Source organism: Oncorhynchus mykiss, chromosome 13, assembly GCF_013265735.2.
Source record: "Oncorhynchus mykiss isolate Arlee chromosome 13, USDA_OmykA_1.1, whole genome shotgun sequence".
Taxonomy (NCBI): domain Eukaryota; kingdom Metazoa; phylum Chordata; class Actinopteri; order Salmoniformes; family Salmonidae; genus Oncorhynchus; species Oncorhynchus mykiss.
This window is the reverse complement of record NC_048577.1, coordinates 27,461,820-27,477,669: the sequence shown is the minus strand read 5'-3', so window position 1 is coordinate 27,477,669 and position 15,850 is coordinate 27,461,820. Positions and strand designations below refer to the sequence as shown.

The window sequence follows — 15,850 nt, the reverse complement described above, 5'->3', positions numbered from 1 at the left end:
TGAGGTTGGATTTTAGCACGTCTAGCTCGTCAATGCGTATAGCTCGTCAGCGTGTATAGCTCATTAGCGTATACGCTCGTTAGTCAATGTGTTACACCTGTGCTGGCTTGTCCATCATGTTGTTAATATTTTAATCAATGGATTTTCCTTAGAGTGCTCATTAGTCTTTCAGATGTTAATCTTCTGTTTGTTATCCTCTTATGTTTGTTGTGTGTTAAATATTTCAGTTTATTTTCATTGTTTTTTATTTTTGTAAATTCATGTGAAGCCATTGTGTTGCATCCATGTCTGAAATGTGCTGTATAAATAAAGCTTGATTTGAACATATTGCAAAACAAATGAACCCAATGACTGACAATCAAAATACTTAATCATTTATTTAACCTTTAACTAGGCAAGTCAGTTAAGAACAAATTCTTAATTACAATGATTGCCTACCAGGGGCAGAACAACATTTTTACCTTGTCAGCTCTAACCACTAGGCTACCTGCCACCCTCTTGCATAACCAACGAGCACATATTTTAGTCCATCTTAGTATGAAAAACAGTATCAATTCAGTATATCTTCCACTATGTCAAAACAGTATCACTTTTCAACCAACCCAGTGCATTTGCTGAAACTGAAAAGTTTTTAAATCAACAATATGTCAAAGGATTCAACAACTGTAAACTGAAACAAACACTTGGATCAAACATATCAATACCACTGGACATTAGGTTTCATTCCGACCCTGCAGGGCTTAGATTAAGCCAGTACTAGTTAAACTAGGACATTTAAGTAGCTTTCCTGAACGTGGCTTAAATTAGGCAAAGTTAGTCGGAGACTGGAGAAGGTAAGTAAGCCCAAATGAGAACACCTGGGTTAATCCTGATTAGGTTCAGTATGAACACCTGGGTTAATCCTGATTAAGGTCAGTATGAACACCTGGGTTAATCCTGATTGGGTTCGGTATGAACACCTGGGTTAATCCTGATTAGGTTCAGTATGAACACCTGCTGTTGGTCTAATGGTGCCCATTAAAACCCGGAATAGAAAACACCAATACTGGTGTGAATACTGAGAAGAAACAATGGCAAAAAATAATTTGTTTGTGTGAAAAAACGCTACTAAAACAAATGTTGTTAAAACATCCAGTTATTGAATGTAAAACCACACTGCTGCTACTGAGCAGTAGAACAAGCGGGTTGGGCTGCAATTAGCTGTGAATTCAATGGAAATGTGACCACAAGAAGAGTACAACAACTTTAGGTGAGATATCTGTATTATTATCAGTATTTCACATTTCTCATATTCATGTTTTTTTGACATCACTTCTATTATTAAATTATATCTGCCTTTTATAGACTCTGTGGAAGAACCTTAAACTGACTTTAAAACGAGAAAGCAGAGATCAGAAAAGATCGATAAATTGGTTACTTCTATTGGTAAATATATTCCACTGTCTGTGTCTTTATTCTTCATTCTAAGGACCATATGAGTTTATTTGTTTTTCTAACCGTGTTCTTTTTCCAGAGGAAGGAATGTTACTATGTAGTAAACAGGTTGTAAGAGCCAGGACACAGTGAGGGTGGAATGTGAACAGGTTGTAAGAGCCAGTACACAGTGAGGGTGGAATGTGAACAGGTTGTAAGAGCCAGTACACAGTGAGGGTGGAATGTGAACAGGTTGTAAGAGCCAGTACACAGTGTGTAATGTGAACAGGTTGTAAGAGCCAGTACACAGTGAGGGTGTAATGTGAACAGGTTGTAAGAGCCAGTACACAGTGAGTGTGTTCCCTCCACATCTGCTATAACATCCCTGAGGGAAGATGCTGCCACCACCTTTCAGCAGAGAACAAATAAGATGACAATGCATGAAACATTAACCAGATAATTTCATGAGAATAAAATGAAATATCTGAAGAACATATAATGAGAATTGGACAGGTTGAATTGGATATGAAGTTGGAAGAGAGAGTTATGATCCAACAAAGAGACAGTAATGAGACAATAGTGTTGACCAGCCATGGTGAACAATATATGTTAAAAATAATTGTTTTGTCATTTGGATATTCATGAGTGAGAGTATTTTAATCACCACAAACTACATTTTAAACCAGCCTTGGTTTAGTCACTCATTTATTTTTGTTGCACACTATTTGAAATTTTAACAAACATTATCAAAGCAAAATTAAGCCATAATGAATAAATTCCATATTTAAATGCATCGATGAGATGCAGTTGAAGTGCTGCAGTGTGAAGCAACTCCATGTGCAATCCTCGTTGGTCATTGCCTGCCTCAGTCATGAGCATATCTACCTCAGTCATGGGTACATCTGCTTGATGCTGATCATGGGAGGATCAGAACAGCCATGCTGCTTCAGGTTGTGCATGCAGCACAGTTGTAGCAAGTTGCAGCATCTTATTGGCTTGAAACTAAGTGTTTTGCGAAAATACTGGAATCTATTTTTCCATACTCCAAACATACGCTGGACCATCCCTCTCGTGTGGATATGAGCTCTGTTGTATCTTTACTGCTCAGCTGTTGTGGGATTTATGTCTGGAGTGAATAAAAAGTTACTCTGATCATTTTACTATGTAGTAACTATTAGTAGACCATATTACCATGTAGTAACTATTAGTAGACCATATTACTATGTAGTAACTATTAGACCATATTACTATGTAGTAACTATTAGTAGACCACATTACTATGTAGTAACTGTTAGACCATATTACTATGTAGTAACTATTAGTAGACCACATTACTATGTAGTAACTATTAGTAGACCATATTACTATGTAGTAACTGTTAGACCATATTACTATGTAGTAACTATTAGTAGACCACATTACTATGTAGTAACTTTGTAGTAACTGTTAGAACATATTACTATGTAGTAACTATTAGTAGACCATATTACTATGTAGTAACTATTAGTAGACCATGTTACTTTGTAGTAACTATTAGTAGACCATATTACTATATAGTAACTTTGTAGTAACTGTTAGAACATATTACTATGTAGTAACTATTAGTAGACCATATTACTATGTAGTAACTATTAGTAGACCATGTTACTTTGTAGTAACTATTAGTAGACCATATTACTATGTAGTAACTATTAGTAGACCATATGACTACGTAGTAACTATTAGTAGACCACATTACTATGTAGTAACTGTTAGACCATATTACTATGTGGTAACTATTAGTAGACCACATTACTATGTAGTAACTATTAGTAGACCATATTACTATGTAGTAACTATTAGTAGACCACATTACTATGTAGTAACTATGTAGTAACTGTTAGACCATATTGCTATGTAGTAACTATTAGACCATATTACTATGTAGTAACTATTAATAGACCATATTACTATGTAGTAACTATTAGTAGACCATATTACTATGTAGTAACTATTAGTAGACCATATTACTATGTAGTAACTATTAGTAGACCATGTTACTATGTAGTAACTGTTAGACCATATTACTATGTAGTAACTATTAGTAGACCACATTACTATGTAGTAACTATGTAGTAACTGTTAGACCATATTACTGTGTAGTAACTATTGGTAGAACATGTTAGTAGACCATGTTACTAAGTAGTAACTATTAGTAAACCATGTTTCTCACCCTAATATCCACTGTCACCAAGTAGTTGTCCACTATGTTGTCCTCTCTGAAACTAAGACAAATGAAGAGTTGAGGGAAATCATTAAATCGTGAGTTGCACCTTTCCAACGGGCAACAGTGTTTGAACTCTAAATGAGGAGTGCATCCACCCTGAACATTGATGGAAAACCAGTTGTTATGGTTAAGGTACTCCTCAGCATCAGGAGTTGATGGTAAACCAGTTGTTATGGTTACGGTACTTCTCAGCATCAGGAGTTGATGTGTAAACCAGTTGTTATGGTTACGGTACTCCTCAGCATCAGGTGTTGATGGACACTTGATGGGAACATGACATCCATCTAACCAGCCAATCACTCCTGGGAAGTGCCCATATTCATAGAATTGAACTTTATAGTTGGCTTGACCAGCTGCATCAGAATCTTGATGTAAAGACTCCTCAGTTCACAAATGGCCCTTGCAGACTTTGTGCACAATTAAACACACATTTGCTTCACTGGCACCACACAAATCACCAGTTCACAATGAAAGATTCCAGATGCCAAAAACCTCAAAGTGATCAGAACTTGGAGAGAATTGGGTGAAGGCCCACCACCGGGGGTGGTGTTTACCACTCCACCACATCTTCAGCAGGCTTAAACTGTTTTTCATATTAAGATGGACCAAGAAATGTGTTGCTTTTACACATATTTGTTCATTGGTTTGGCAAGAGTCTTGATTTGTCAATGAGTTCATTTGTTTGTTCAAATAAAATCAAGCTTTATTTATACAGCACATTTCAGACATGGATGGAACGTGATGGCTTCACATGAAAGAAACAATATTTAGTACATAACATACATGAGGATATAAAACAAGACTAACAACTGGAAGTCTAATGAGCATTCTAAGGAAATGACATTGATTAAAATATAAAAAATTGGATGCAACATCCAACCCAAAATATACTTTTGTTTTACTACATTGTTTGTTATTACGTTCCCCAGCAGGAAAACCAGAAATGTCACTTAAATAGAAGAGGGAACTAACAAAGAGTCACTGACAGCAACCATGACACCCACTAAATCTGCCCAAGAAGAGGCAAACAGAAGAAAAACCCACAACAAACTTAAAGACAGGAAGCAAACCAAAAAGGTGGCTCAACTAAAAGGTGTTGACTCTCCACATTTATCAAGACAACTGGAGCACTGGGCCAGACACTCTTAAATAGAACCTGGACCAGCTCAGGTGAAACACCTTCCCACTAACGAGATGGACAAGCCAGCACAGGTGTAACACATACTGACTAACGAGGTGACACCAATCAGTGAGTCCTACGTGCTAACGAGCTATACGTGCTAACGAGCTATACGTGCTAACGAGCTATACGTGCTAACGAGCTATTCGTGCTAACGAGCTATACGTGCTAACGAGCTATACGTGCTAACGAGCTATACGTGCTAACGAGCTATACGTGCTAACGAGCTATACGTGCTAAAGTCCAACCTCAAAGCATAAATTGAAAAACCAAAGCCTGTAACACCTTCCCCCTTAAGAAAACAAATATATCCTATATTTTTGTTGGACAAGTTTGCTTACCACCAACAGAAAAAAACTTCAATTTCACATGATAATCAACTACAATGCTTCACCTTCACCAATATAAACATGGTGTCTACTGGCTGTCAACAATTAAGAAAAAACACGTATTTCTAAATATTAATATACAATCGTATTATTTTTTCTCCTTTTTCTTTCTATAGAATCCTAAAACTCTTTAGCTTCTAGAACTCGTCTTCCTAAAACTCATTAGCTTCTAGAACTCCTCTTCCTAAAACTCACTCGTTTCTAGAACTCTCCTTAATATCCGTACTATCTCGTCCCCTTGGAACGAGCCCAAACAAAACTCATCTCCAATACAGAAAAATGTGCAGTCAATACCACGGACATGTCTGATTTCAAGAGGAAACTCCTGCAATATCCGTAGTAACTTTCCACCTCACTGCAGAGCTTCTTTCTCTTTTCAGGGTTCAGTAGATAGGCATGTTGTTGGATCGGGGCCCAGTCCCCAATGTCATGCTCTAGTAAATTTGGGTTGGCACATCCGAGAATGAACCCTGATATTATAAAAGCAGGGCAACAATGTCAATATAATTGTACCCAAAAATGGTCAGTTGATTGCATAAATAATTATTAAATTGTAAATATTAAATATCAAAACCAAATGTACACCCCTTTGTTAATATTTATTGACAATAATTAACTGAATGGGGAAGCATGGAATAATAAAACATGTATCTTTTGTCAGGCTGGATGTTTGAAATATGAGGTGATTTGAGACATGCTTCTTCAGTAGTGGAATAAAGACAATTAGCATTTGAATGTTGTCACGAAATGCTGGAGTGATGTAGGATTGTTAAGAAAATTGATTATAGACCAATTTATTATATTGCGTCCATGTGTATAGGCTGCAAGTACATTGAAACTAAATCACTGATATCGATTAGGGGGCAAATCAGATTGTACGTGCTGTTGAAACTAACACAACAACAAAAACATGGAAATTGGAGATATATTTTACCACCCTGGTTAGAGGACAACCTGGAGAAGACAGTCAGCTACATTTAGAGTTTATGGGTCCCCAACACTAAGAGAAACACAACATGTATTTGTCATCACTCATATTGCGCAAGAGAGGGGGGACATCATGTTAAAATTAACAGCTCAGAAACCACACAGAATCTGTGAATAATGTGTACATCACTGGTTAGAGGACAATTTCTAGAAAAGAGCTTGCTACATTTAAGTGCTGCATTTTGATTCAAGTGGGTCACTAACGTGGTAAGTATAACACAACTCTTTTTGTTACTCACTTTGTTAAATCATATAAATAGTACTCATTAATTTCAGAGCCTGGATTTTCCCCCTGAGGTTAATAGCCATATCATGTTGAAATCAATAGAACAGGGGGCAAACATTTAGGGTTCTACATTGTGACATCATTAAAATACTCCTACTACAATGTTAAAACATTCTACATTGTGACATTATTTCATTGATATCATGAAACAACTCGTTCATGTATGTATTGTCTGATGTTTTATCAGAGATCTTTTATCAGAGTATCTCTTCCCACATTGATCACAGCCATGAGGTTTCTCTCCTGTGTGTGTTCTCAGATGTACTATCAGAGTGTTTGGCTGAGTAAAACTCTTCCCACATTGATTACAGCTATAAGATTGCTCTGTGTGTGTTCGCTGATGTGTAGTCAGATAGTTAGATGCAACAAACCTCTTCCCACATTGATCACAGCCATAAGGTTTCTCTCCGGTGTGTGCTCTTTGGTGCACTATCAGGCTGCCTGACTGAGTAAAACTCTTCCCACATTGATCACAGCCATAAGGTTTCTCTCCAGTGTGTATTCTCTGGTGTGATTTCAGGCTGCCGGACTGAGTAAAACTCTTCCCACATTGATCACAGCCATAAGGTTTATCTCCTGTGTGTGTTCTCTGGTGCACTAGCAGGTTGCCTGACTGAGCAAAACTCTTCCCACATTGATCACAGCTATAAGATTTCTCTCCAGTGTGAATTCTCAGGTGTCCTTGTAGTGAATTTAACCTTGAGTAATGTTTCCCACAGTAAGAGCAGCGGAAATTTTTCTCTCCTGTGTGAATTCTTTGGTGTACTTTTAGTGAATCTAATCTTGAGAAACTTTTCCCACAGTCAGAGCAGTGGTTAGGTTTCTCTCCTGTGTGTGTTCTCTGGTGCACTACCAGACAGCCTGACTGAGTAAAACTCTTCCCACATTGATCACAGCTATAAGGTTTCTCTCCTGTGTGAATTCTCTGGTGTACTTTTAGTGAATCTGAACATGAGTAACTCTTCCCACAGTAAAAACAGTGGTGAGATTTCTCTCCTGTGTGTACTCGCTGGTGTATTTTAAGTTCTGATGAAGATTTGCAACATTTCCCACAGTCAGAGCAGCAGTGAGATTTATTTTCTGTGGGTTTCTGCTGGTGTTTCTTGAGGTGTTCTGATGTGGAGAGACTCTTTTCTGCCTCGTCAGCATCATGATGTTGTTGAGGCTCCCGAGAGGATCCACGATTGTCTCGTCTCTCTCCTGTGTGAACGACAAAGTCAGACAGATGGTTAAAGGCCCAAAACAGCAGAAATACACTGTAAAAGGGGTTGCCAACAGCGATGCCATTTTGTACAACAATTGACGTCTGTAATGAATGTTAAAATTATTTGACAATCGTCTTAAAATGAGAAAGAAAAGTCATATTTTGTCTTAAGACAGTCAAGTGAGAAAGTCCTATTTTGTCTTATTTTCACATTAGTAGTAACATCGATGATTGTAGGCTAGAAGAAAGTTATTACAGTTGCTGAACCTCTAAGCAGTGTGCCAGAAGACTTTTGGTCTCCAATATAGGCCCCTTTCTGTGTTTAATAAAATTGCGGTACTAGGGCGATACGCACACAATCTGATTGCAGAAAAAATGGTGAGTGAAGATTTTAGTTTTTCACAATGTATTCTGAATATTACAGCACACTATCAGTGCAAGATCAGGAGTGCTACTCAAGGAAACTCACATTAACTTCTTTGGGATAGGGGGCAGTATTTTCACATCCGGATGAAAAGCGCGCCCAGAGTAAACTGCCTGCTACTCAGGCCCAGAAGCTAGGATATGCATATTATTAGTTGATTCGGATAGAAAACACTTTGAAGTTTCTAAAACTGTTTGAATGATGTCTGTGAGTATAACAGAACTCATATGGCAGGCGGAAACCTGAGAAAAATCCAATCAGCAAGTGGGAAATCTGGGGTTTGTAGTTTTTCAAGTGATTGCATATCCAATATCCAGTGTAAATGGGGTCAGATTGCACTTCCTATGGCTTCCACTAGATGTCTACAGTCTTTAGAAAGATGTTTCAGGCTTCTATTGTGAAAGGGGAGAGAATAAGACCACTCAGAGTTAGGGGCTCAGCTGAAAGCCATGAGTCGTTTATCGCTCGAGCTCCGTTGCCTTTCCTTTATAATGACAACGGAATTGTCATATTTGGAATATTATTGAAGATTTATGATTTAAAAAATCCTAGAGATTGATTATATACATCATTTGACATGTTTCTACGAACTTTAATGGAACTGGATTAGTGAACTAAACGCCTGAAAAAAAGGAGGTATTTGGACATAAATTATGGACTTTATCGAACAAAACTGGGATTCTTGAGAGTGCATTCCGATGAAGATCATCAAAGGTAAGTGACTATTTATAACGCTATTTCTGACGTTTGTTGACTCCACAACTTGCCGGGTATCTGTATGGCTTGTTTTTGTGGCTGAGCGCTGTACTCAGATTATCGCATGGTGTGCTTTCGCGGGTAAAGCTTTTTTGAAATCTGACACAGCGGTTGCATTAAGGAGAAGTTTATCTTTAAGCTCTGTGTCTATTTACGAATTCACCACAGTGGGGGAAACTCAGGGGGGTTCTCATAGGCTGACAGCAAAAAAAGCCTCCATTTACAGGTTGCTTATGAGTGCATTTCACACTACTTTGGATTATAATTGTAAGGCTTGCTTGAATGTCCTGTGTGTTATTGATGCAAATCAACTGCTTTATACTTAATATAAGTGTCGAACAAATTGGCCCATAACTTCACCTAACAACAACATAAATGACAGTATTGATTTGGGTGTTGTCAATAAAGTTAAGGTGACTCGGATAGAACCATTGGATTTAGCAAACTCAAATTATTTACAATTTCTGTGCCCATGAAAACTGTTTTCCCAGCGTAACATAGGGACACACTAAATGTTACGTGGTTAGAGTGCATTTCAGAGATCTGAATACAAAAAACTGTCCCACAGCAAGATTGAGTGTTTAAGTTGAAGTTCATCATATGACAAGCTTAACTTTATGACTATAACTACTGTTCCCTGAAGGAGGGAAACTATGTACAACTTACTATTAAATCCACGCCTTTCTGGAAGCCCCGCCTTTCCACAGGTGAAGAGCGTGAGGCTCGGGTTTATTCCTTCAATTTAATACCGCTCTTCAACGACCCAGGAAGGGGTGGGGCCAATCAGGTTTTGTAATTAATTTCCCTCCTTCAGGGAGCAGTAATTATAGTCATAAAGTTACACTCCCTTTCGGTCAGTCAACTTCGGTACAACATACTATGGGGAAATAAAATCATTCCCCATGCCGACCCAAATGGATACTAAATGAAACGACCCATGGCAGACCACCCAGACCTTACTTGGCAAGATACGTCAGTTTTGTCAATTTATTAATTGTCTTGTTTGAAACACTTCGGTCTATGTTGAGTAAGGACACACCTGATTACCCACATAGAAGTAGGACTAGTCTATCTGGCCTGCGCGCAAATGTAGACCTATAAATGTGCCCATTTGGGGATGTCTGGTAGTATTTCTGATTGTCTTAACGCTGCACCACTAATGAGTTGTGGAGGTTCTCAAAGCTAATTTTTCTTCACCTCAAACAGCAAGTAAACAAAGTCTAATCTAAATCAATTGCGAATGACAATAGTAAAAGATTTCCAGCTCTTACCCTTTCGATAACCACTCGGCATGAAAGGGAAAAATGTAATGCTCTGATCCAGTGGAAATGTCATAAAATACCTGATTTTTCTTATCGTTTGCACAAATAGCCTACAGCTGTGTCTGTCCAGAACTCACTGGCGCGGGAAACTGAGGGTTGAGAATATGTTTAACAATGTCGCCAGCTTGTTATCCGAGTTTCCTGACCCAGTTGAGTTGATAGTTGATACAATGTTTCAAGTTTGTTGAAGACAGGCCATTTGAAGCCAATGTGATTTCTAGGATATTTATTTTTATCAGGATATTTTCTACCTGCAGGATGCAATGTTTTTATTTGTTGGCTTTATATAGGCTATTTTTTTTACATAGTTGGCAATGGCAATAAAAGTTACTTTTAGATTTCTAGAATTTTCATTTAGATTTAGATCTAGAATAATCACAGACAATAATTTTGAGATGCTATTATAAATTAAATGAAACTGTTCCACGAAAATGTGCATATGAAAATCTTAACTGGCACACAGATTAGCAGAAATGGTCAGATAAATTGGCACTCCAACTGGAAAAGGTTGCAGACTGCTGGTGTCGTCTATTAGTCTATCTATCTGTAGACTATTAGTCTATTACTGCAAACTTCATGAGCAGAACGGCAGAATAACGAAGTCCAGCAGCAGAGGGGGACTCCCTCTGGTCGGGTTATGTTGACGACCGGCTCCCTCTGGTCACGTTGTGTTGACGACCGGCTCCCTCTGGTCAGGTTGTGTTGACGACCGGCTCCCTCTGGTCAGGTTGTGTTGACGACCGGCTCCCTCTGGTCAGGTTGTGTTGACGAGCGGCTCCCTCTGGTCAGGTTGTGTTGACGAGCGGCTCCCTCTGGTCAGGTTGTGTTGACGACCGGCTCCCTCTGGTCAGGTTGTGTTGACGACCGGCTCCCTCTGGTCAGGTTGTGTTGACGACGGGCTCCCTCTAGGTATCACTTCGAGTCATTTGTGTGTCTTAATTATTTAATCAAACAGAATGCTTAACCATGCAGAGCAAGGGGAACAACTACTCCAAGTCTCAGAGCGAGTGACGTTTGAAACGCTATTAGCGCATGCTAACTAGCTAGCCATTTCACTTCGGTTACACCAGCCTCATCTCGGGAGTTGATAGGCTTGAAGTCATAAACAGCGCAATGCTTGATGCACAACGAACAGCCGCTGGCAAAATGCACCAAAGTGCTGTTTGAATGAATGTTTACTACTGCTTCTGCCTACCACCGCTCAGTCAGATACTTAGATACTTGTACGCTCAGTCAGATTATATGCAACGCAGGACAAGTTAGATAATTTCTAGTAATATCATCAACCATGTGTAGTTAACTAGTTTAATGCTAGCTAGCAACTTACCTTGGCTTACTGCATTCGCATAACAGGCAGGCTCCTTGTGGAATGCAATGAGAGGCAGGTCGTTATAGCGTTGGACTAGTTAACTAAGGTTGAAAATCTGTTGTTCTGCCCCTGAACGAGGCAGTTAACCCACCGTTCCTATGCCGTCATTGAAAAGAAGAATTTGTTCGTAATTGACTTTCCTAGTTAAATAAAGATGAAATAAAAGTGTAAAAAATATTCGGCCAAATCGGTATCCAACAATACCGATTTCCGATTGTTATGAAAACTTGAAAATGGGCCTAATTAAATCGGCCATTCCGAAAAATCGGTCGACCTCTAGTTCAAACAATAACAAATCTGTCATTCCACCACTGTTTTGGTAATAAGATAATTATGGGGTTGGAGAATTGTAACTACAGAAGGACAGACCTATGGATACAAGGACTGACCATCCATGATATCAACATTATAGTTTTAACCATGTTGAGGCTATACAGTGTTAGTTTACATTGTTTCTAAACATTAGAGTAAAAAAAGCTTATTTGGGGATCTGATTGGGTACAACAGTTGAACTAAGCTCATGAAGCATGCGTTATATTCTTCAAGAATCAATGGCTATAAGTAAATAATTTAAAAGTCACAATATTGATGTAGCAATTGCAGATTTCCGCTTTAACACCAAACATCAGTTCAACTGCAGAGTTCGTGCCTCTGTTTTTAAGACAATACTTAGTAGTGTTAATCAGGGAACTGTTTCTCAAAACCATCTTATGGCTAAATTCATCGTTAGAACCATTGGATGCCTTAAGATGCGTTTGGGAAACCGGGCCCAGATATCCGTGTTCTACACGTTACAGTGTAGCTTCAGCCATTCCTACAGAACAACATTAAAGTGTAGAACCCCTTTACTGCATATTGGTTCAACGACTGCAGAAACGGTACTTACTGGTGTTAAACAGATCTCCAACCTCCTCTTCCTCCTCTTTCAATGTGACAGTCATGTTCCCCTCCTTCACTCCAAAAACTGCATCCTCCTCTTTCTCTTCTTTTACTGTAACATCCTCCTCCTCTTTCACTCTGAACGAGTACTCCTCTTCTTTCACTGAAATGTCTTTCTCTTCTTCTTTCACGGTAACAGCCTCACCCTCTACTTGTTTTTGTACTGTGACATCCTCCTCTTCCTCTTTCACGAGAGTTTCTCTCTCCGTCCAGCCGACCTCCTCATCTTTATCAGGAGGAGAGTTGCTTAGTGAACTCATGGTCGGAGATGTTAGCTAGCTAGCATTAGCGACTAGCCTAGTTCTAAGCTAATTTAGCAAACCAGCTAGCTGACAAACAACGTCAATATATAATTAAATGGGCCAACAAGTACATACGACAGAAGTGTGTTTTCACACACAGCAACTAAAATACACAAAAACCGTGTAAAGAGCGTGAATGTTGTAGCTATGTTTGCTAGAAAGCTACGGAGGTGTCTGACTAGCTGTTGTTGTAGAAGAAGCGTCCCGTCCACTAGATTATACGTCACACTGGCAGCGTCTCCTGAACCTAAAAGACGTACATCGCCATCTGCTGACTGGAGTGGGCAACGCAGCTGAGGAACCAAACGTTTATTTATTTTAAAACAAACTTTACACCCACTACATATTTGCATTGAACCATACTTCTGACATGGATCATTTTGACCCCAGAAGCATATCTTTTATCATAGCCAAAAATGTGGTTTATTCAATTGTTTCAAATTTCCATGACTTTGTCAATCAACTTGTTCTTAATAAATCTAAATAATGGTTTAGTGTTTATTTATCAATATGGACTTTTAACAAATTAAAATCCTTTGGAGTCATTTTGACTCCAGCAAAAAGCACCATTGATAAAAAGGACGTTTATTTCAAATCAAAATCGAATAACATTTTATTGGTCACATACATATGTTTATGCCATGACAGTGCAGTAATATCTAACAAGTATTATCTAACAATTTCACAACATACACACTCATCTATGTATTTGAATCTAGTTTTCACTGAGTGGAGGGCACCTGCATTAGTGTTTTTTTTATTTTTTTATTTTACCCCTTTTTCTCCCCAATTTCGTGGTATCCAATTGTTGTAGTAGCTACTATCTTGTCTCATTGCTACAACTCCCGTACGGGCTCGGGAGAGACGAAGGCTGAATGTCATGCGTCCTCCGATACACAACCCAACCAGCCGTACTGCTTCTTAACACAGCGCGCATCCAACCCGGAAGCCAGCCGCACCCATGTCACACCCTGACCTAACCAAAATAATAAAGAAAACAAAGATAACTAAGGCCATACTATATCATATTCATATTCATCATATTCATATTCGGAATGTGCAATTAATTAGGGCCGATTTCAAGTTTTCATAATAATCGGAAATCAGTATTTTTGGGTGCCGATTTGTTTTTAAATATTTTTTTATATATTTTGTAAAACTTTTTTATACCTTTATTTAACTAGGCAAGTCAGTTAAGAACACATTCTTATTTTCAATGACGGCCTAGGAACGGTGGGTTAACTGCCTTATTCAGGGGCAGAACGACAGATTTTCACCTTTTCAGCTCGGGGGATCAAATCTTGAAACCTTACAGTTAACTAGTCCAATGCAATAACGACCTGCCTCTCTCTCGTTGCACTCCACAAGGAGACTGCCTGTTACGCGAATGCAGTAAGCCAAGATAAGTTGCTAGCTAGCATTAAACTTATCTTTTAAAAAACAATCAATCATTATCACTAGTTAACTACACATGGTTGATGATATTACTATATATTATCTAGCGTGTCCTGCGCTGCATATAATCTGACTGAGCATACAAGCATCTGACTGAGCGGTGGTAGGCAGAAGCAGGCGTGTAAACATTCATTCAAACAGCACTTTAGTGCTTTTTGCCAGCAGCTCTTTGTTGTGCGTCAAAGCATTGCGCTGTTTATGACTTCAAGCCTATCAACTCCCGAGATGAGGCTGGTGTAACCGAAGTGAAATGGCTAGCTAGTTAGCGCGTGCTAACTAGAGGGACAGAAGCTATACTGTTACACTGGCAATACTAAAGTGCCTATGAGAACATCCAATAGTCAAAGGTTAATGAAATACAAATGGTATAGAGGGAAATAGTCCTTAAATTCCTATAATAACTACAACCTAAAATTTCTTACCTGGGAATATTGAAGACTAAAAAGTTAAAAAAGGAACCACCAGCTTTCATATGTTCTCATGTTCTGAGCAAGGAACTGAAATGTTAGCTTTCTTACATGGCACATATTGCACTTTTACTTTCTTCTCCAACACTTTGTTTTTGCATTATTTAAACCAATTTGAACATGTTTCATTATTTATTTGAGGCTAAATTGATTTTATTGATGTATTATATTAAGTTAAAATAAGTGTTCATTCAGTATTGTTGTAATTGTCATTATTACAATTTTTATTTATTTATTATTATTATTATTTTATTTTTTGAATTGGCCGATTAATCGGTATCTGCTTTTTTGGTCCTCCAATAATCTGTATTTTTTTTCTCACCTTTATGTAACCAGGTAGGCTAGTTGAGAACATGTTCTCATTTGCAACTGTGACCTGGCCAAGATAAAGTGTAGCAATTCGACAACACATGGAATAAACAAAACATAGTAAAAAAAAACAACAACCATACAGTCAAGAAAACAAAAAGTCTATATACAGTGAGTGCAAATGAGGTAAGTTAAGGAAATAAATAGACCATGGTGGCAAAGTAATTAGAATATAGCAATTAAACACTGGAATGGTAGATCGGCAGAAGATTAATGTGCATTTAGAGATACTGGGGTGCAAAGGAGCAAAATAAATAAATAAATACCAGTATGGGGATGAGGTAGGTAGATATCCCATCTGTAAACAGCCCCTGTTTGTACAGGTGTAGTGATCTGTAAGCTGCTCTGACAGCCTGTGCTTAAAGCTAGTGAGGGAGATGTGAGTCTCCAGCTTCAGAGATTTTTGCAATTCGTTCCAGTCATGGGCAGCAGAGAACTGGAAGGAAAGACGACCAAAGGAGGAATTGGCTTTGGGGTGACCAGTGAGATATACCTGCTGGAGCGCGTGCTACGAGTGGGTGCTGCTATGGTGACCAGTGAGCTGAGATAAGGTGGGGCTTTACCTAGCAGAGACTTGTAGATAACCTGCAGCCAGTGGGTTTGGCGACGAGTATGAAGCGAGGGCCAACCAACGAGAGCGTACAGGTTGCAATGGTGGATAGTGCATGGGGCTTTGGTGACAAAACGGATGGCACTGTGATAGACTGCATCCAGTTTGTTGA

At 38.6% G+C, this 15,850-nt stretch overlaps 2 protein-coding genes across 3 annotated transcripts in view; both read right to left on the bottom strand.

The window, feature by feature from the left end:
- LOC110487368 (gastrula zinc finger protein XlCGF57.1-like) overlaps positions 1–15,850 on the bottom strand; it is a 98,996-nt gene that overhangs the window by 60,550 nt on the left and 22,596 nt on the right. The gene's annotated exons all lie outside the window — the stretch shown is intronic.
- Positions 6,036–13,043, bottom strand: LOC110487372 (zinc finger protein OZF). Its single transcript, XM_021559297.2, has 2 exons — positions 12,483–13,043; positions 6,036–7,721 (listed from the first exon to the last, which is right to left on the bottom strand). Exons 1-2 carry the CDS (start codon positions 12,793–12,795, stop codon positions 6,679–6,681), a joined length of 1,356 nt encoding a protein of 451 aa, XP_021414972.2. The 5' UTR covers positions 12,796–13,043; the 3' UTR covers positions 6,036–6,678.